General features: G+C 40.2%; 1 protein-coding gene across 4 annotated transcripts in view; it reads right to left on the bottom strand.

The window, feature by feature from the left end:
• The window catches only part of NAXD (NAD(P)HX dehydratase), a 51,305-nt gene that overhangs the window by 12,954 nt on the left and 18,019 nt on the right, over window positions 1-20,332 (bottom strand). For all 4 annotated transcript variants that reach the window (XM_030966704.1, XM_030966462.1, XM_030966618.1 and 1 more), the window contains 4 exons: window positions 15,938-16,046; window positions 1,393-1,443; window positions 1,210-1,314; window positions 755-875 (listed from right to left, as the gene is read on the bottom strand). In XM_030966704.1, coding sequence (XP_030822564.1) covers window positions 755-875; window positions 1,210-1,314; window positions 1,393-1,443; window positions 15,938-16,046 — 386 coding nt within the window. The remainder of the gene's footprint in view (window positions 1-754; window positions 876-1,209; window positions 1,315-1,392; window positions 1,444-15,937; window positions 16,047-20,332) is intronic.

The following is a 20,332-nucleotide window of genomic DNA, read 5'->3' as shown; positions in this document are numbered from 1 at the left end:
TAAAAGACTTCCATGGCTCCCAGTAAAGAAAAATTGACTGTATATACAAAACAGTTCTGAAGCAGCATAAACATTTATCAGAGATTAGCATTTCAAGTAATTAAAAGCAGAGCTGCTGCTTGTTATGTATGTGAAATAAAACCGTGCAGGCAAAATGTGACGAAGGCACTCGTGAATTAATTTTATACTGATCACAGTACATGATCAGTATAAAAAGCATCAGACAAGCAGCTAATTTTATTAAGTATACTTTAAACATATTGGTATGAGACTGTTGTAATGGCAATCTAGAGCTAATTTTTAATGTGCAGCTCCATGATGGACAGGATCAAGGAACTGAGCCTTAAGACATCTTCATTTCTCACACACACTGATACGTCCTGAACTAACAGTATTATTTTGTATCAATTTAGCAATGACAGCTGCACTTATATAAACCATCTCAGCAAAGAACTTTCAAACAGTACACAAAGATTAAGTAATTAATTTCTCACGTAATGTAAATTAATACCCACGTAATGTAAAATACAACATCTATAAATGCAAAATAAAATCAGCAACTCTTTTCAGCAAATAAATTTAGTTGCATTCTTAAAATATTAATTTACACAAATCATCTGAAGGTGATCAGCAAAGACAGCAATCCCTCTAACCTTCAGGGAATACTGCCAATTGCTATACACTCTACTGGACTCTGACTGAAAGCAAACAGAACAGAACAGTCACATTGCTGAAAGCAGAAGGCTTCACTTACCCTTCTCTCCATCTGAAATAAGATCTCTTTCTCCCTTTTGCACAACTGTCAAATTCCCCATGGCTTGGCTGAGTCTTAGTACACATCCATGATGATCGCTACTGTCTACGGGGTCTCTAAGCTACAACACAAGAATTCAATACACAGTACATATTTGCTACTAGAACAACATATTTTAACGCATGCTAGTTACATATGCATGGGGGAAAAAAAGCAACATCAGTCTTTCTATACCCACTGCAGTGTTAAAAAATGCATGAGAATGAGTCTTCTTTAAAAAACAGTTCAGTTTAAGAATATGCATTGCTGTGGCAATCATCCCATGAAATAATAACCCAGAAAGTGTTTCTCTCACATACAAGAAGCAGCACATAATATTTAAGCCAGTAATAAGTTACTTATTTTCAAGGGCAAAAAGACTAAATACATAAATACCAAAAAGGCAAGCAGCTCACCATGGCTTCATACAGCCTACTGAACTCCATGTAGTTTGGAGTAAGAATAGCTCGCTGGTAGCCTTGGATAAGAGAAGGCTGCTGGGAAATGAGCCACAGTCCATCCTGCAAAACACAGTAAGAACATTTACTGAACAGATTCTTAAATGTTAAACCACTGACTGAAATAAAGAATATACTTACTGCATCAATAATGATAGGAATTCCTTTCATTTTCGATTTTTCTATAATACCCTGCAAAAAATGCAGACACTTTTAAGATGCTTGTTAATTTATATTTTGTAAGATCCAAACCAAATTCATACAATAAATCTGACCATGCAAGTTGTTTTTACAAAGTGATAGAAAAAGATCTGTTATATTCTGCGAACTAATGTAAAACATTTTCATATCAGCAGGTAATTTTACAGTCACAATGTTTTCTCCCTGGTTTAAGTGTCCACAGAGCTGGTATGAGTATTGGGTACTCATGGCAAGGTTTTGGGAGGGGCAAGAGGGGCTACAGGGCTTCTCCAAGAAGTTGCTGGAAGCTTCCCTTATGTCTAACAGAGCCAATGCCAGCCAGCTCCAGGGCAGTCCTGCCACTGGCCAAGCCAAGCCCATCAGTGACAGTGATGGGATCACAGACTTAAAAACAGGACAAAGTTACTGTGCTGAATCAATTGCAGCCAGAGAAGAGGGGAGTGAGAACATGTGAAACCTACAGTCCTGCAGAAATGTGAAGGAGGAAGAGGAGATGTTCCAGGCTTTGGAGCAAATTCCCCTGCAGCCTGTGGTGCAGTTCATGGTGAGGCAGCTGTGCTCCTGCAGCCCATGGAAATCCACAGGGGAGGAGGGCAGGTGGATGCCCAAAGGAGGCTGTGACCCCATGGAAAGTGTGCACTGAAACAGGCTCCTGGTAGGACCTGTGGTCCCATGGAGAGAGGAGCCCAGAGTGGAGCAGTCTGTTCCTGAAGGACTGCACCCCATGGGAAGGACCCATGTTGGAGCAGCTTGTGAAGAACTGCAGTCCATGGGAAGTCCACTGGAGAAGTTTGTGGAGGACTGTCTCTTGTCAGAGGGACCCCGTGGTGGAACAGGGGAAGAATGTGGAGTCTTGCCCCCAAGGAGGAAAGAGCAGCAGAGACAATACGTGATTAAGTGACCAGAGTACCCATTTCCCAATCCCCTGCACCATTAACAGCAGGGAAATGAAAAATTTTGGAGGTAAAATAAGCTTGGGAAGAAGGGAGGGGTGGAGGGAAGGTGTTTTATCACCGTCAGCTTTAAGGTGGTTTTATTTCTCATTATCCTACTCTGATTTCACTTGTCATACAACTCAATTTCCCAAGTTGAGTCTGTTGCAATACTTTAATATAACAGTAACTGGTGAATGATCTCTCCTGTCCTTATCTTAACCCACGAGGAGTCTTTTGTTGTATTTTCTCTCCCCTGTCCAGCCAAGCAGGGGAGTGACAGAGAAGCTTTGATGGGCACCAGGCATTCAGCCAGGGTCAACCCACCACAATAAGCAACCCAAACAAACAAGCAATCTCACCCATTCTGCCTGCTGCAGGAGGCATGTAATGCCAACACAAATCACACACAGTAAACATACATCTTCAATTAAAATAAAACCAGAAAAATCCCAAGGAGTACTGCCTTGATAGAAATCTAGCAACAACTATAATAACTAACTTCAGTTGCTTTGCTGCTGACAGCCCCACTGCAGTATTAGTTTATGTACAAACATCTGAGACAAGCAGCATATATGATGTCATTTCACCTGTGGGTCTGGAGGTTTTATGCTTTGAAAGCAAAGCCAAGGTGGCCCAGACAACAGACCATTTGTAGAAGTGCTCTTTTCAGCAAGCAGCATCTGTGAGCAGACTGTCTGCCCTTGTTCTCCCTCCTAATCCAGCAGCAGCAATGACTGATCCTCAGGCTTTCTAATGAACAGTGGCCAACAGTCAAGTTTTCTTCAGTGTTGGTTATTACCAACTCATCTTTGAAGCTGGAGGGTTTATCTTTTTCCTGTCTAAGATAACAGAGCATGGTATCCATCCAAAAATTTAATTAATTTTGAATGTTATTAAGCTCTTCAGATTAGCTATCATACAGCACTGAGCTTCACAGGTTAGCAAGACATGACATCAGGAATAAGGAAGCAATTTTAAATTAATACTCAGGGTACTGAACATCTCTCTTTTCTTGTATAGTGGTCAAAATAAACACCACCCACCTTAGTCCCTAAATTATTACATATGACATACACATATCCTCACAAACATTACTACCTGACTGATATTTCCAATACCAGTGGAAAGTATTTCCCTTCCATTTTCTTTGTTGGGCACTGTCTGCAGTTTGGAAGCATGAGACTACTCACTGCTCCAAGCCTGAGGACTTGTCCCAACACACAGCTGTGGCTACAGCAGAAGCTACTAGAGAACAGAAACCTTTCCAACACAGACCTGCACAACTTGGGCTGTGTGTCAGACTGCCAGCTGCCCACCTCCTTTGGGATCCCTAGGGAACACCACAGAGTCCTCTCTTATACTCAGCTACTTGAATAATTTTAAACCAATGGCAAGTTTTACACAACTCATATGGTTCAGCTACTGCTAAGTTAGTCAAATTTGTAAGTAAGTATACTTAACAGCTGTGTGAGGATGGAGTCTCAAAACACACCTAGAATTAACTGTGACATTGTGAAAACCAGAGTGCCTTACTATCAAAGCTTTCAAGAAATGTATAAGAGCACAATTTCTTGATTCATTCATGTTAATCTGCACAGATGTGCACAGCCCAGTTTTCCTTCACAGAAGCTGCACTGCTTTGCCCCTGCTGTGTTAAGTTCATTAACAATTATGTTTAACTTGGCTCACTTTTGTAACAATAAAACAAGGCTGTGGATCTAGCAACCAGATTTTGTGTTTGCTGTTTGTATTTTTCTTGTACAAATGCATGTTATAGATCCAACAGCGCAATTATTTTTGAACGATGCTAAGCTCTTCTGATTAGATACCATAGGGCACTGAGACCCAGACCTCAGCAAGATCATCCTCCCCCAATCTTTGAAGGTACAAATACCTTTTGCTGCAACCTGGTTTTCTAACTGGTTATAATTAGAATATTTTTGTACATTAGCAGCTTCACCAAACTCCTTCAGTACACTTAAAATGATTACTGCTCCACTTCCCACTAATATGAATCACCAGTTTATTCTAGTACGTCAACTTCAGTAAGCGAGTCTTTCATGACACTTGATGTTCTTAAACTAAAAAAGATTTCCACAACAGAGTCAGTAAGGAAGTCTGAAGGAAGACACAGATCTCAGGAGTCCTTATCCTTCCAAACTGTTCTCTTAAATGCATCACAAGCAACCTAGGGAAGGAATTTTGCCAAAATTCTGTTCCCAAAGAAGCTGAAGTTTGGCAGTAGCTGTTATTACTTGGCCCTTTTTCATGTTTCCTCATAATTGTCATCTTGGATACTGCAACGTCTTGCTCTCTGCTAAATAAGCAATCCTGAAGATCCATGGTATACCAAGAGAATGAATGTACAAGACAAAAAAAACCCAAAAAAACCTGGAAGTTACAAAGCATGACAGTATTTAGCATAGAGCTAAATAGCATCTGGAAGGCCGGATCACTGGTACACTTCAGAGAAATAAGGCATTTTTTTCCTAGTCATGTTTTGAGTTCCTACCTCTCTAGCACATCCTCCACAATCCTGAAACTTCTGACCTCCACTCTAAAGAGAAATTTCACCTTGCTAAGTAAAACCACTGGGCAAGCAACTTTTATTGTGTACCAAGTCTCTGAGGTGTCAGTTTTTAATCTAACATACTGAATGATCTTTGCTTGTTCTTCCTCTCCTTATAAAACAAACAATCAGGGGATACAAAGTTGTTCGTCTTATTTAGAAAGCTCATTTTTATTTTAAAAATGCCAAACAATAAGAAAGAAAGAAAGAAACAAACAAACAAACAAAGCCCCTCTCCCAATCATTTTCCTTTCCTCTTCTCTCCTTAAACGCAGAGAGAAACTGCTTGGAGATAGACAAGGAGCCTCACAGGGGACGTTCTGGGGAGGGAAGGGACGATTTCAAAACTGTAATAAACCACTAAAGATCAGGGAACCCCCCTAAGACAGCCACACATTTGAAGGACACCACATTCACAGGAGAAGCCCTGTTTGCCACTGATTGTGGACAGGACCACTGGAGAGCAGTTCATCCCATGCAGCTTAGACACCTCATTTAGGGTGGAAGGAACAGCCAACAGACATACCTGTCTCTCCTCAGCTACCACAAGGGGTGCAGAGACACTTCACTGTTTTATTTTTAGACACCAAGAATTAGGTGAGATGAAGCCCACTTTTAAACACTCTATTTCCGCAAATACCATATTAAAAAAAAAACAAACAAACAACCCTAAATGTTTGCATTAACAGGAGTTTATGGCAATAATGGCAACATTCTCTATGCAGAGTATTAGCAAAAAATGAATTTTCACCTGTATTTGTACCTCAGTATTTGGCATGGACTTTTTCTGGTTAATACCTGTAGATACAGAAGAACCTTCACTGTTAATTACCCAGTTAATACAGCTCAGGCTAACCTGCTTTCACACCAAAACCTATTTAACAGTTCCTGATAGAATTCTATGAATGAGCAGAAAACATCTGTTCAGTTTTATCCAATGTAACAATTATTTCTATGGGAAAGGATTTAGAAGAAAACATTGACAATTAAAAATATTAAGAAATGTCACTAAGACAAAAGTTGAAATCAAAACACCATTGACAAGTGAACAGCAACACATACAGATATCAATGATAAGCCCAAGACATCATCCCTTCCCTTCAAACAGCATTTTGAATATTAAGGATTTGAAGATTGTAGCTCCAGTGAACAAACTTTCTGTGCACAGAATGTATTATACTACAACAGTGGTGGTTCAGCTGGGAGCAAGGCAGGAGAACTTCCTTCAGTTGATTCCTAAGCCCTCATGGACATCCAAAACTGAATGGACACTGGACTCACAAGACAATCTTGGAACGAGTCACAAAGAGAGAGGACAATGATGCGAAGAAGAGGATGATGCACGGTTGTCACCCAACCTTATGACCTACAGCCACACTGTGTAATTAAGATATCAAAGACTGAAATTTGGATCCTTCCTCTGCAATTCACAGCCAGGGCCAAAACTCAGTCTCTTGCCTTCCATATTGAGACTATTAATAATGAGTTGGGGCAATCCCTTGCAAGAGATATTCTTCTTTGTATCAGCTGGCTAAATACTTGGCAGTCCTCTGAAACAGTGATTCAACATTTGTGTGAGAAAAGGAAAAGAGGTGTCAACCCTCTCTTATTAAAATCAGTGATGATTAACTGTATTGCAAGACTGCAGTACTCATGCTAGAACAAATCTGTAACAGGAGTTTCCTCTCCTAATAACAACACCAAATCTGAAGCTTCTGTCCTCATTAAGCCAAAGAGGAAATTACCTGGGATTCACACATCCCACAAAGATGCTCTGTGGGACAAACTCTCTCACAGTTATTATCATTTGTTAGCAGCACCAAATCCTTGACATTTTGAATTGCCCAAAATAGTATTTCAGTCATTGCAGTTTTTGATGGTGGTAGTTGAGAGAAAGAAAGCCAGAGAGGGTAAAATTAACCTGAATCTACTCCTACTCTACTCTTGAAATACACTATTTCCTGAAAAAAACCTTTCCTTTGACTCATTATTCAGGACTTCTACACAAGCAGCCTACTCAGTAAGAACTGAAGAAGATCTTGTGTCACAGTAGAAACCATTGGTCTATCTGAGGAAAGGTAACTCTTTGCTGTAATTTCAAAAATGTATAAAGTGAGGATGAAAAATTAATGTGTTTTCATTATTTTTTATTATCATGGAAGCTATTCCCCTAAATGCAATGCATTCATTGTAGTAGAAATGCAGTAGAATGTTTCCTGTCCCAACTTTCACATGGGAATTTTAAAACAGATTCCCAAACCCAAATTCCAAACTTTAAAAGAAACCCAAAAGACAAAGGTGAAACACAAAATAAGCGAAACCACCAAAACAAAATCAAAACACACCAACCACCACACTTCCCCTAAAAAAACCTGAAACACGAAACCCCCAACACATGGATACCTGTACAACACATACAAATGCAGACTTATTCAGGCTGGAAAGGACTGCAGGAGGGAGAAGCCTGAAGGAACAAATGGACAGAATATTGCTTAAAGAGGACACAGTAATGCAGAAAAGCATGATATGATTTAACCATTTGATAGCCTGCAGCTGTGCTGTGAAACACAAGATTCACCTGCATAAGATTCACAGAAAACATCTGTTCAGTTTTATCCAATGTAACAATTATTTCTATGGGGAAGGATTTAGAAGAGAACTTTGACAATTAAAAATATTAAGAAATGTCACTAAGACAAAAGCTGAAACCAAAACACCACTGACAAGTGAACAGCAACACATGGACATCCAGGACTCCTGCACTCTTCCACAAGTACTATGGAAAAGGGAATGGGGCTGAGATGAGCCACTGGTTTTAGGAACAGCCACGTGGAGAACAGTGGGGAACATGGGAGGGAGGAATAAATTGCTATGGAGCTCCTGAGTACAGGCAAAGGATCCCTTATCAGCCATGGAAGTCTTGACAGAGCAGCCACCCTGAGGCCCCAGGGGCAGAGCACAGTGGTGCTCTCAGCCAGTGCCCACAGCCTCTTGCAAAGAAACTCTGCAGTCTGGACTGCTGCACCCAAATCCATGAGCCAGCAGTAACACCCATCCTATTTATGCTGCCCACATGCAACAGCATAAAAGCTGCTTCTCCATAGATCTACAGAAAAGACAATTATGTAGGTTTGCCACACCTAAGTCAGATATGTTTTCCAGCTTTTTTAATTAGATGTGGATTAGCAGAAGAATGACTGCAGTGACTTTTAATATATTAGTATTTTTGTCACTACTTATGTTCTTCCTCATGAGCTAGTTCAGCTACAGAAAACTTTGGCATTTGGTGTTTACAAAGGGAAAAATCAGGAAATTAGAGCCAGTCATTTAATTATAAGATTGAATTTTAATGAAATGAACAGAAAACCAGACTAACAGAATATATAAAGCAACATCTATCCCAAAATAGTAATTAATTTTCACACTGTCGTTTCTCTACCTAGCAAAGATTGCTTTACTTGACATCAGCAGAAACACTGCATATTTCCTCAGTCCCTTCAAGAGTCATGTCTTGACCCACTCTTACTCATGTTCTCAAAAAGAAATTCAAGCCTTAACATGCCATAATAATGGACAGTATTGACCAAAATGACATCCAAACACTTTAGGAAGCAGTGCCTTCAGCCCACTGCAAGTCCTCTCCACTGCAACCTGCAATGCTGAGTCTGCAATGACACACTCTGGTTTGGTAAAGACATGCAAATGTGCATAACCTGGCACTGGGAGTGGCAGTCCCTTTCACAAAGCACCCTCTCCTGAAAGCCAGGATCAGAAACTGCTGTTGAAATGTCACCTATAATTGCTTATATTTTCTGCATGGATGCTGCTCTCATTCAGCAATCCTGAATCCATGATTTTGTGCGAAACAGGGAGATAAAAGACAAAAGAGTCAAAATTTTCCTGTAAATGCTGCAGCCCTAAGCATTTCCACACATCCTCCTCCCCAAGGTGACCGGGAGGAACAAATAAGTTCCACCCCAACACGCTGCAAATCGATTCCTACAAATAGGCACTGAAAGCCCTGGGAAGCATTTCTGCCTTGCTTGCCTCAAGTCTGGATAAATGCAGAGTTAGCAGGGACTCAGCTGCAATAGAGGTCAGGATGCAGCTCTCTGGTGGAGATGCCGGGAAAATGGCCTTGGCAAGCAGGAATTTGTAATCTTGCACAGCTAGAAGTAGGCAAATAGCCCAGGCACAGGCTGTGCCTGAGGCTACAGTCCTAGCTGGCAGGGGGGAGAAGCTTCCCTTAATACATTCTATTTGATGCAAGAAGTTGGAAAAACATTAAGAATGGAGTTCTACTGTTTGAGATTCTTCCCATTAGAGCCATATTTTCAGATGTTTCAAAACTGGTTTTAGGCTTTTACTGACTCACTGATTAAAATGTGCAGTTGTCTCTTAAATGTGCTTTTATTAATTCCTACAAACTGATCCAAAGACTCATCCTCCTTTCAAAATTCAGCAAAGACAATGAAAATCTCTCTTTTTGGACAAGATATATCTATAAAAATCACCTTTAACTAGCCTAATTGCCTGAGTTTTACTTTATGTATTTCTATATGCATACCTGTCATAATAATTCCTCAATCCTTCACTAAGCCCTCAAACCTCATGCAAAGAATGACCACCACTTGTGAATGAAGAGTCACCTAATAGAGATGAACATCCCTGCTCTGGAACAAATAGGTTCTTCCTCTCGTGGTTTATGCTCCATTCAATTTAAGTTCGTCTTTTGTCTTTTAACTGTAGTACCACATGCTAGGCCCTGTTTTCCAAAACAGATTTTCAGGGGCACTGCAAAATGTTTCACTTAAGCCAGGCAGAGTGTGATAAGGACTCTAAAGAGTATCCCTCTACACCAGCAGGCATATTAAGTGTTTTGGGAGATGTTAGAAGCTGTTACAATTATCAAAGCTGAAAACACTGTAGATGGCAGCTAATCAAAACTGTTCTGTTCTACATTAAAAAAAAATATGAAAATTATTCATTTGTAGATTCCTTCTTTGAATTCAAATTAGATCACTTGCCTTGAGCATGGAAGAAAACTGCAACTAACAGTTTCTTAGTATCAGCTTCAATCACAGGCTAAATTTCAGAAGAAGTGACATAAGCCAAATTTATGCCTGAACACAATAAGAAAAAGCAAAAGCCTCTGAAATACTGTCCTAGTTATGAAAAAATCCTTTGTGCCTGTACTCCCCCAAAATCATGGTCAACCAGAGACTATTTGAGAAGCTACATTTATACATATATTTTGGTCCTAAACACATGAACATCCACTTTTAAGTATTAATCCTTTTTATTGCAATCCAAAGTATAAATATCTACATCAGAATAAATAAAAGCAGTAATTTTTCTCATGCTCTCATTCACTTACTGTTTGCACTGACAACAAAAACTGTACAAAGTTTCCAATTTATAGCTGATTATGTTAACTAGATTTGGCATAAGATATTCATGGTCAGCTGTTGGCACATTGTCTTAAATAAACATAAACTTAAAATGAACTTGTCATGCTTAAAATGAACTTAATGAACTGAATTTATCACTGCCAATTTCTTTTTAGGGTTTCTAGCTGAACAAGCTCAGAAAGAGTTGAAAAGACATCCAACACCACAGTTTTGCTTAGAAATGCTTTTGAGTATCAAAATCAAATTAAGTAACAATATAAGCCTACATGCAGAAAGCAAATAAATATCCTACTTCACTGTGAATAACTTTCATCATGATCCATGACACATATTAGAAATAAATTCTGTTTGCAAGCTGCATAAACCTGTATTTAAGGTACTGTTAGCATATACTCAAACACTACTTATCTAATCAAGACATCTCTGAGGAAGCCACAGAATACTAATAGTTCTTAGCACAAGCAGCAATAATTTTTTGGCATAACCAAGAGGGCATCTCTGCCTTGAGCTGGGGTTCCCAAGCTTCATCCACAGCAGTAACACCATCACAAAGACCTGCACTAACCCAGCACCTGCCCCACCTTAGGTGACAACATCCACAAATTTTGAGTCTCATCAGGCCTTTTGACAGCAACGAAGCTTGGCTAGCTGGAGAGCAGTTTTTCACTGGGTTCTGTTTGTGATCTGTGCATCAATGTTGAGCCTTGGGTGAAGGCTGACAGCACACACATCCCACTGGGTTTTGCCCTTGCAGTACCCCAAACACAAGGTTCCAGCTACCTCACTCACCTCCTCCTAGCTGAGGGCTGAGAAGAGAAAGAGGCATATCCTTGCTGCTACTTCAGTTCCCTTTGACCTGCTGAATCCCCGCAGCAAGAACTAGACGGGGTATAAACAGGGAGGAAGTAAATGCACAACATAGGCTAAAGAATAAAGTTTCTGGAAAATAATTCTGCTCATCTGAGCTGCCATGAGCAGCGACTCCAAACAATAATATATTCTCTTGGTTCATATTTGTACATGGTGGTAGGGACCACAGGCAATACTAATCTGCCACCTGCAACATTCATCTGGGACCCTTCTCAGGTGTCTTACACCTGTGGTACAAACAGAACTGAGAGGGCTACTTAGATAACAAGAGGAAAATCCTTTTCAAGGCCCACAGTGATAGATTCAACTCTAACAGACCTATATGATAACAACAGGTGGCCCTGTATTCTGCAGTGCTCTTGACCTTGCAGAAAAGTAGTGCAGATAGTGTAGTGAAGCACCTGGTCCCATTCTCACAACTTATTAGGGCTGTGAAGTGTTGCCTAAATCTTGAATGCACGAGGCTTGAAAGGCAGAAAATAATCCAACTAACCAAACACAGAAAGGCTGATGCCTGAGTCAAGGTGGAACTGAGAATCCACCCATCTGAAAATGGGTTCTCTCTGGGCACACCTGATGGAGATGATCTGTGACAAGGGCCCAAACCTCTCTCACCATGTAGATGCTAACTACAGCCAAGACATTTTAACACTTTAAGATGATGTCACAAGGGGTGGAAAAGGAGATTCTGAAATTTATATCCCAAGAGATAGCAGAGATCTTTAAGGGCAAATGACTGGCTGAAGGAAGCACTGCAGGGCAAAGGGGCTGAGGGAAGAAAAACAGCAACAGCAATAGGCACAAATGGCAGCTAGGCAGGGCCTCAGCCAAAAGAAAACCCAGGCTGGTACTCCTGACATGCTCTGGAAGCTAAAACAAAGACTGAGAACTGAGCAAGAGGAACAAGCATATGGTTTGAGAACCCAGTCAATTTCATCATGTAATCTGAATTACACAGAGCTGTTCTTGCCATTAATCATTACCTCTCTCCTACAGTAGGAAAGCAAGTAAGCTCTGCTGAAAACTGCATTCTGACTTCAAGCAAGACACAGGAAGGCTGGAAGACCAGGGTCCAGGACTTGGTGCTGCCACTTCAAAGAGAGAGGCAAGGAACCCAGTGACAAGCAAGGAAGATTCTAACATGGAATAGTTCAGTTAAGGAGAGGGCTCTTCATAATGGCTCTTCATTCATCCTAGAGGATGAATGCTTGTCTATGTGATCCCTACAGCAACTGCTATTCCAGCAACAACCCCAGATCAGTCCATTTGGCCTCAAAGCCAGAAGGAATAGGGGAAAGGAGATGAGAAGAAATGGAAACTGAAGAAGGACATAGCTCAGCCTGTAACTGCCTAACTGCCAGGTGGCAGCAGAATGCAGAACATCCAGGAGCATCAGGCAGCATCTCCTGCTCTCCCAGGAGGCTATGCAAGGAACATTATTTTTAACAAAGTCCTCTCAGAAGCTGCTCTCATCACCCTGCAGCAGAGGAACGTGGTTCTTCCACACCCCCAAGAAACAGCTCTTGATGGTACAAGCAGAAATTTCCCTATTTCCAAACTTCTAGTAGGAGATGCAGATGAGAGTAAAGCCAGAAGTGCAAACATACATGCAACAGCTGAATGAAGTAAATTGTGATTGGTAGATATGATAGGGATGTAACACTGATGCTGTGGGGACAAAAAGAGAATATCCAACAGCTCTGGAATATGCTGCTTCTAAGTAGAGGACAGCCATTGAGATCTTGGCCTTGCTTACACATAGCAGCTAAATGGGCTCTCTTTCTCAACAGGCTAAAGCACCAGCAGCAGCACTCCAGCTGAGCTGAACTCAGGGACATAACATACTGGTATCTCTGGCCAGAATCAGTCATGGGCACTGAAAGGAATAAACAGATGCCCTGATGTTCCCAACAAGAAAGCTGACATCATGGCCAACTTTTCACACTGGATGTGGCAACAGCATTTCAAAAGCTTGAAGTAGTATGGGGAGCAGAAATGCTTCAATCTGCATACTCCAGAGCTGAGAAGTGGAGCAGAAATGTGTTTTTTCTCTTTTCTCTTCAAGAGAAGCTGCTTGGACTGCTTATTTGCTTTGGAATTGGAAGGTCTAACCAGGCAGAGACTAGAATTGCCACATCTGCAGGGGATCCAGGTGTACAGCTATCAGGACACAACAAATGCCTTCTATAGGGGAATTTTCCGAAGCTGCAGCCCCTGATCTCACAAACCCATGGCTAGAAAGCTCTGATAGAGCATCAGCTCCAAGCAACTGAGTAACAGCATGTGAGAGCTCTGGCCCACAGACCCACACAAGTGGCTTATAAAAGGAGGATATAACTTGGAGCGCAGCTTCTTGTAACAGGACCTGTAAATGGAATGACAGCCAAACCCACAAAATTGCAGGAAGCCAGTAAATATGTATTCAGAGACTATCATAGTGCTCAAGGAGAAAAAAATCAAAGGAAACTGATCACAAGGTGGGTTTTTTTAAATCAGACTGTTGAAAGGAGCTCAAATGCCACAGTGAGCAGTGCAGACGTTAAGAATGAGGGAGGCAGGTGACACACTAAAGATGCTGAGGAAGCAAAGCATTCTTTGATCTGGAGATGATGCACCATCTGGTCAACAAGCACTCAAGCTATTCCACAACAAAACACTGTCTCTTGGCCATATACCAGAAATTGAAGGTTACAGCACTAGTAATTAATTTCTTAATTTCTCAATGCTCGGAAGAGAGAAGCAGCCCAAACACATGACTGTTTGGAGAAGCACATTAATTGGAAATGTGCTGGCACAATACTGACAAGAACTGACATAAAAACAGCTTTAGAGAGATGCCAGAACACGATGCCTCAGCACCTTAATGGGACAGAAGGAGGCTGAGGGGAAGCTCTATCTCACCATCACAGGCACTCTGATACAAAACCCTGACCAGAAAGCAGACACTCACCTATCTCCCAGCCTGGTGTTCATACATGCCTCAGTTAGCTTAAAGGGAAACCAGAAAACTTTATACCACGCCAGCCTCCTATAAAAGTTTAAAATAGCAATGCTATCATCTCTTGATACTTAAAATTCACTGTTGAAGCAGGAGGGAGACTCAGCTTTCCCTGAGCACAGAGAAGCAGCACTCTCCCTCAGACAGCAGCCAGGGTTCACTTGTCCCCAGTGGCATGTTAAAAACCTCAACACTGGGTAACTAATGAACACTTACACAACTACAGTGCAGACAAAGAACTTGAGCTTTAATGTGACTTGAAATTAATAAGGCCAGATCCAGAGCTCATATGAATGTGCCCTGAGATTTTAGCACAAAGCAACTTCCAAATGCCTTGTCCTTATTGGCTGGGCTTGTTTCTTTAACTCTAAGCTGGCTTTCACAGGACAGCCAGACTGAAGTAAAAGTATGCTTGTCATTCACTAGGAAAGCAATATTATTTTTAGCAATGAGGAAAAAAATACAATCAAGAAATCTTCCAGATACTTCTGTAGTACAGATAAGCACATAAACCCTGGATGGAATTCTGACATAAAAGAAATTATCTTAGCTATTCTAAATGAATTCTTATTTTCTTTTGTTTAAAGTTGTTTTCCTTTAGGAAAAAACTCCATCAAACTTAGCCAAGAAAAAAAAGAATCATCTCAAATATTTTTTCTGTAAAAAAAAATCTGAAAATAATGTTTTCAAAAAATAATAAAATATGTTTAAATGTCTGTCATTATACAATTTGATTTCTTTGTCAGTTGTAATATGTTGTAATAAATTTATTTATTTTCTAATCTTTATTACTTTTGCACCTCTGTATCATAATATATAATTTTCCTTCCAAAAAAATTAAAGAAGCAAGAAACTCCAAGAGCAACTTTCTCTAACAAAATCCTAGCAACACTACCATTCATAGTTAGTTTTTTCAAGGTATTTTAAACACTTGGATAGCGTGGTCTCCAATCTCTTGCCTGCTCTGTTTTGTGATTTCACTGTGTAACTGTCAACATTTCTGTAAATTATATTAATTCCACTTGTTAGTGCAACTGATTAATACAGTAATACTGCTCAGAAAAAAATAAAATTGTACAAAATTAGATTGACATTAGACTGAAAGACACACTTCAAACACACAAAGATGTGTTGACAATAATACAAAACATCATTGGGAAGATGGTCTAAGTATGTATTATCTAAAGTAAAAGACTATCTAATCTCCTGTTTCAGCTCTCCACTAAGGCTTGACAGAAAACAGGATTATCTCTTTATCCACAGTAGAAATCTGCAACATTTTATAGAGTATTATTTCTTATTGCAGGAGGACACAGTCCCTGATCTTTGGTGCATCTCACATGAGCTGTCAAAAATTATGAACTCAAATCCATATTTATGTACTTACAGTACTGGTGCTTTGCACCTAAGAAAACACAGAGCCTTTTAGCAAGATACGCCAGCATATTTCTTAATTAGTGACTTTGACAAGCTAAACAAAAGCAAACCAGAACAACAATGCAGGTGCCTAAAATTCAGACTGAAGGTTACACTTTAACAGTGAAGACCATGGATAGAAACTGTAATTGTCAGTCAACAATATTTTATTAAATTTGATATTTAGCAACCATAACAAGAACATTTGTGTAATGATGTAAAATATAGGAATGATTAATACAAATCAACATGAAGTCATAGGATAAAACATCAATATGCACATTACCTTAGCATTCTCAAGCAGAACTTCATCTCTGCCTAAGCCAGGTCCTATGACAACTGAGTGCAGCCGTGGTAACCACTTTTCCACCTCATGGATAGCATTGGGACTGTCACTACAAGGAAGAGTGGGGGAAAAAAAAGTTTAAGAAGTCTTCATTTTAGTATGAAGTATTTCCTATCTCGAGTGTCAGGCAATTTTATCCTCCACACTACCAAGAATCTGTGACCCAGAAAATATAGAAAGGTTTTCCAAATAGCTAAAATGAAAAATTTCTCTCAATTCATTCTTTAGGGGATATCACATAAATATGAGGAAGTAACTGCAAGTATCCTCTACAGCTGTTACAAAATAAAAAAATAAAATCCAAGCAGGAAACAAACAATTTTTAGAGTCTGTCATTCCCTATTTAATGCTTCTTTGCAGAAGTTATACTTTGGAGACAGATCCACCATCTCCCAGGTATATATTGCAACTTGCTGGAAATGATGCAATTGTTTATTACCTCACATGGCAGAATGATAAATCTACTCATATGCTTTTTTGTCAGTTGCTTCATAAGAATTTGTTCCAACTGAATTACAGCCAAATTGTCCCCTTTCCCCAAAAGGCAACAGGAGAAACAAGCTATTCAGTATGGGCATTATCTGCTTGTAATGCTTAAAATTTCTATGGCATTCTGGTTTTTGTCTGCATTGGAAAAATGATGAGAAAATTCACTGCCAAATATAGCTGCCACAATACAGCATTCAGCCACTGACCAGAACTGTTTATTTTGTTCTGATCAGTTTTGTTGTGTAAATAGGTCAGAATATTTTGAAAGCACTGCCCAGCATTTGCAGTTAATCCTTACTGACAGTATGGAGGGAAAATTTAGCCTCCCTCCCCCCCATCTCTGACATTAGTGACAACAATAAATGAACATCCTAACTGAAGCATGGGGGAATAAAGCTTCCTCTAGGCTGAGCAAGGGGGTACTGCCTCACAGTATTGCTCAGATTATGGTAAGCTTGCAATACTCCAACAAAGCTGCATTATTACAGATGAAAGCCACTGCATGTTTTTCATAACCAACAGCTGTCCTGATGGGACACAGCACTTAGGAACAAGTGTTTAGGTTGTGTCTGGCAGAATCAGCAAATTCCACAATGATTTCTGCAAGTGCCAGGCAGCAGCCCAAAGCTTCTGCAGCTGCAGGGAGCGAGGCATCCAGTCAAGGGCGCAGGGATGTGGTGCCTCTGCTGACAGGAGCTGCCTCAGAGAGCCCAGAGGAGCCTGTGCTGACACCACAACACAGCTCTGTCAAAACAAGGCTGCTGGGTGGGAGTGAGGACCCTGCAAGGGCAAGGGAGACACTGAACAGCAGGACATCGCTGTCCCTGTGGCAGTCCCTGTTCCAGCAAGCTGAACTTCTTCCATGTGAGCACTGCAGTTCCCTCCCTCCTCCTCTACCTCGCATGGAAACCAGCCTGAGAACTATTAAACAGCTCCCTTTTATTTTTATTTATCTCTGTACAATCACCTATCAGTTTATGATGTAGATGGAAGCTGGAAATAAAAATGATTCAAGAAATAGCTAAAGCACTACATAAAAAAAAGAGAAAAAAGGACAGGTCTTTAATATGTGGTAGGTTGAACATGTGAAAAACTGCCTGCAAACGAAACTCTAATAAAACATCATATGCAGACCACTTTTCTTTGTTCACAAACTGAACTTATTTTATCTTTGAAGAGCAATATATATCTCAATATACATATATTTCTCAAATAAATATACCTATATACCAGTAGTTGTAAGAACACTGCAACCTCTAGATATGTAAGGATGTCTGGACTCAACATACCTCTGGACAGGAGAAGCCAAATACATTAAAAAAAAGCTTCATTAAACATAAGCTAAGAATAGAGCCACAGGTATTATCATAAATGCTCAGCTCTTCTACAAATATCTTCTGCAAATAATCTAACCATAAAAAAGTTTCGCAATTTATTTATATTCAGGATTGAAATAAGATAGTTTTGTCTAAAACTCAACTGATAATGTGCACTCTTCAAAACAAAGCCATCTCTTGGGAAATAAACAGTCCAATATTAAGCCACTCCTGCACACTTTGCCTCTGGTAATAATAAAAACCTACTGTGGAGCTTTTCATCTTCCAAGCATCTTACAAACATTATGTCCAACTCCTCTGCAATGTCACATCAAGAAGCAATCCAAGACGTGAAGGGTCAAGAGATTAAAAATGGTGATAATGACTACTACATAGCAAAATCAGATATAAAACCATGCTGTAAATAACTGATGGATTTTATATCTTCACCAAGAAAGCAGAAAAATACTGTCTCACAACAGCACCATGCCAGCTTCATTTCAGGACACTGGATGTTCACAACAGCTGTGCTACACAGCTACGGACATCGTAGCAATATCCTGCTCCTACAGCTGCTCTGGAAGTGGAAGGGCTGTTGTGTTATCTACAGTTTATGTCCACACATGCACATCAAACCAGCAGCACTTTAAAGCTGATAGTGTACAAATGATCAACAAGCAGCTTTCTTCAGGCAGGGGTATATCTTAAATGTTCCTGACCATGGGATTTAGCACAAAGGCAGAATTCCTCTAGCTCTTACCAACTACAGTCTACACACGATGTTTGAACACACCCAGAAAAGCTCTCTGACTCTGAGATCAGATGGCCTCTGCACTCTCAGCTCCAAAACGAAGCTCAACCTGCCTGTTAGGCACAGTTCCTGGACCATGGTAATTCCTCATCAGTGGAAAAAGTGCCTGGGAGAGGCTAGCTGGCATGAGTCAAAATCCTTGCTAAGGATCATTTGGATAATTTGCCTGTACAGATAATTGTGCCTGGGTACTGAGGAATAAATATTTCTTGGCAGTATTTAGTTTATCATTACAGAAAAAGTCAATGCATGTTCTTGTTTGCCTGTGGATCAGAACCAGACAAAAATGTCTTTGGGAAAAGCTATTTTGGAGGCACCAGGACAGAATGCCATGTCAGGTCCTCAGCTGCTCATGCTGCACTACACTCACACAGAGAACAGAGCTAACCTCCTTTGTCATGTCGTGCCAATTTCTCTGCCGGGTTACTAACCTGATCTCAAATATCTCCTCTTATCAACTCCACTGCCCAAGAGTTGAGCTAACTGAAATTAGCGCTGTTTTTTTAAATACAGCAACACCTCTCTAGAAAGATAGGAGGTATAAAGAAGACTTCCCCTTAATCAAGAGATGTGATCTTCAAGCTTTGACTGAAATTAATCAAGTAAGCAAGAATCACTATTGTCTTTAGAGGTGCAGAGCCATATGATATCCAACTTGATGTTTTTCCAAAAGAGATATCATAAATGTAATAGCCCCACTCTATATGATTACTCGCTTTGTGCTTTAAAGAGGAGCAAGAAAATCTCTTAAGGCCATGAGAAAACAGTATTTCAATTTCTGAGAAGAGGGTAAAAACCTTTAAGAGAGACTTTGATTAAATAAAAATCTGGGATTTTCCAAAATAAAGGAAGTTTTTTTGGAAGGCGATAGAGCAAGACTTTGGGAACTGGTCTGGCTTTCCCCTAATACAAAAATACAAACTGCACCATGAACATACACAATAGGAATAATTGGGAAGCTGAACCCTAGCAGTAACACCTGTAAACATGGAGAGTGAACTACAGTACCATTGTGCAGACGTGTGCAAAAAAAGATTCTAGTGACAAAGCACATCAGGGAATAAACAGGGAATGAACAGATCTTCAACAGCTACTTCCAGCTAATCACTAGGTGTTCTGTGACATGTTATCAGATGCCATTCTGACAAAAATCTAGATTATGCCAACTCACTGCTGCTCAATCAAGCAACTAAGCAACACCCTCCAAACTCCCAAACACTTCTTCAAAACCTTAGCTTGTCTGCAATGCAACCAATAAACCTCTGACTGCACACATTAAAGAACTATCACAGGGTGAACACATAGATAACAACTGCAAGACAACAGAATAACTAATAAGAAAAACTGAAGGAGCTTCTGTAACTTCTGTCATATCTGTGGAGCTGTGTACGTAAGAAAGACTCTAAAGCTAATGTCAGCAATCACAGACAGGATCAACTTCACAAACTGTCCATTAGTCAGATCAAGCAGACAGAGGGGGTTACATGGAGGCACACGAGGGAAAAGGACATCAGAGATGGGGTCTGATCAGCTTTCCTTGGCTGTTAAGGAGAGGCTGAGATGACTGATGCCTTCTTGGGAAGGCAGACACAACACCTTTATCATCTGCTGTCCCTGAAGCTGCTGGGTAGACAGGAGCAAGATATGGTGCTCAGTATCTTGTATCTTTATCTTTTTCCTCTTTTCTCTGTTTCCAGAATGTATTGAGGAAACTACTTT

This window comes from Camarhynchus parvulus, chromosome 1, assembly GCF_901933205.1.
Source record: "Camarhynchus parvulus chromosome 1, STF_HiC, whole genome shotgun sequence".
NCBI classification, from domain to species: domain Eukaryota; kingdom Metazoa; phylum Chordata; class Aves; order Passeriformes; family Thraupidae; genus Camarhynchus; species Camarhynchus parvulus.
This window is presented reverse-complemented; position numbering and strand designations above follow the sequence as displayed.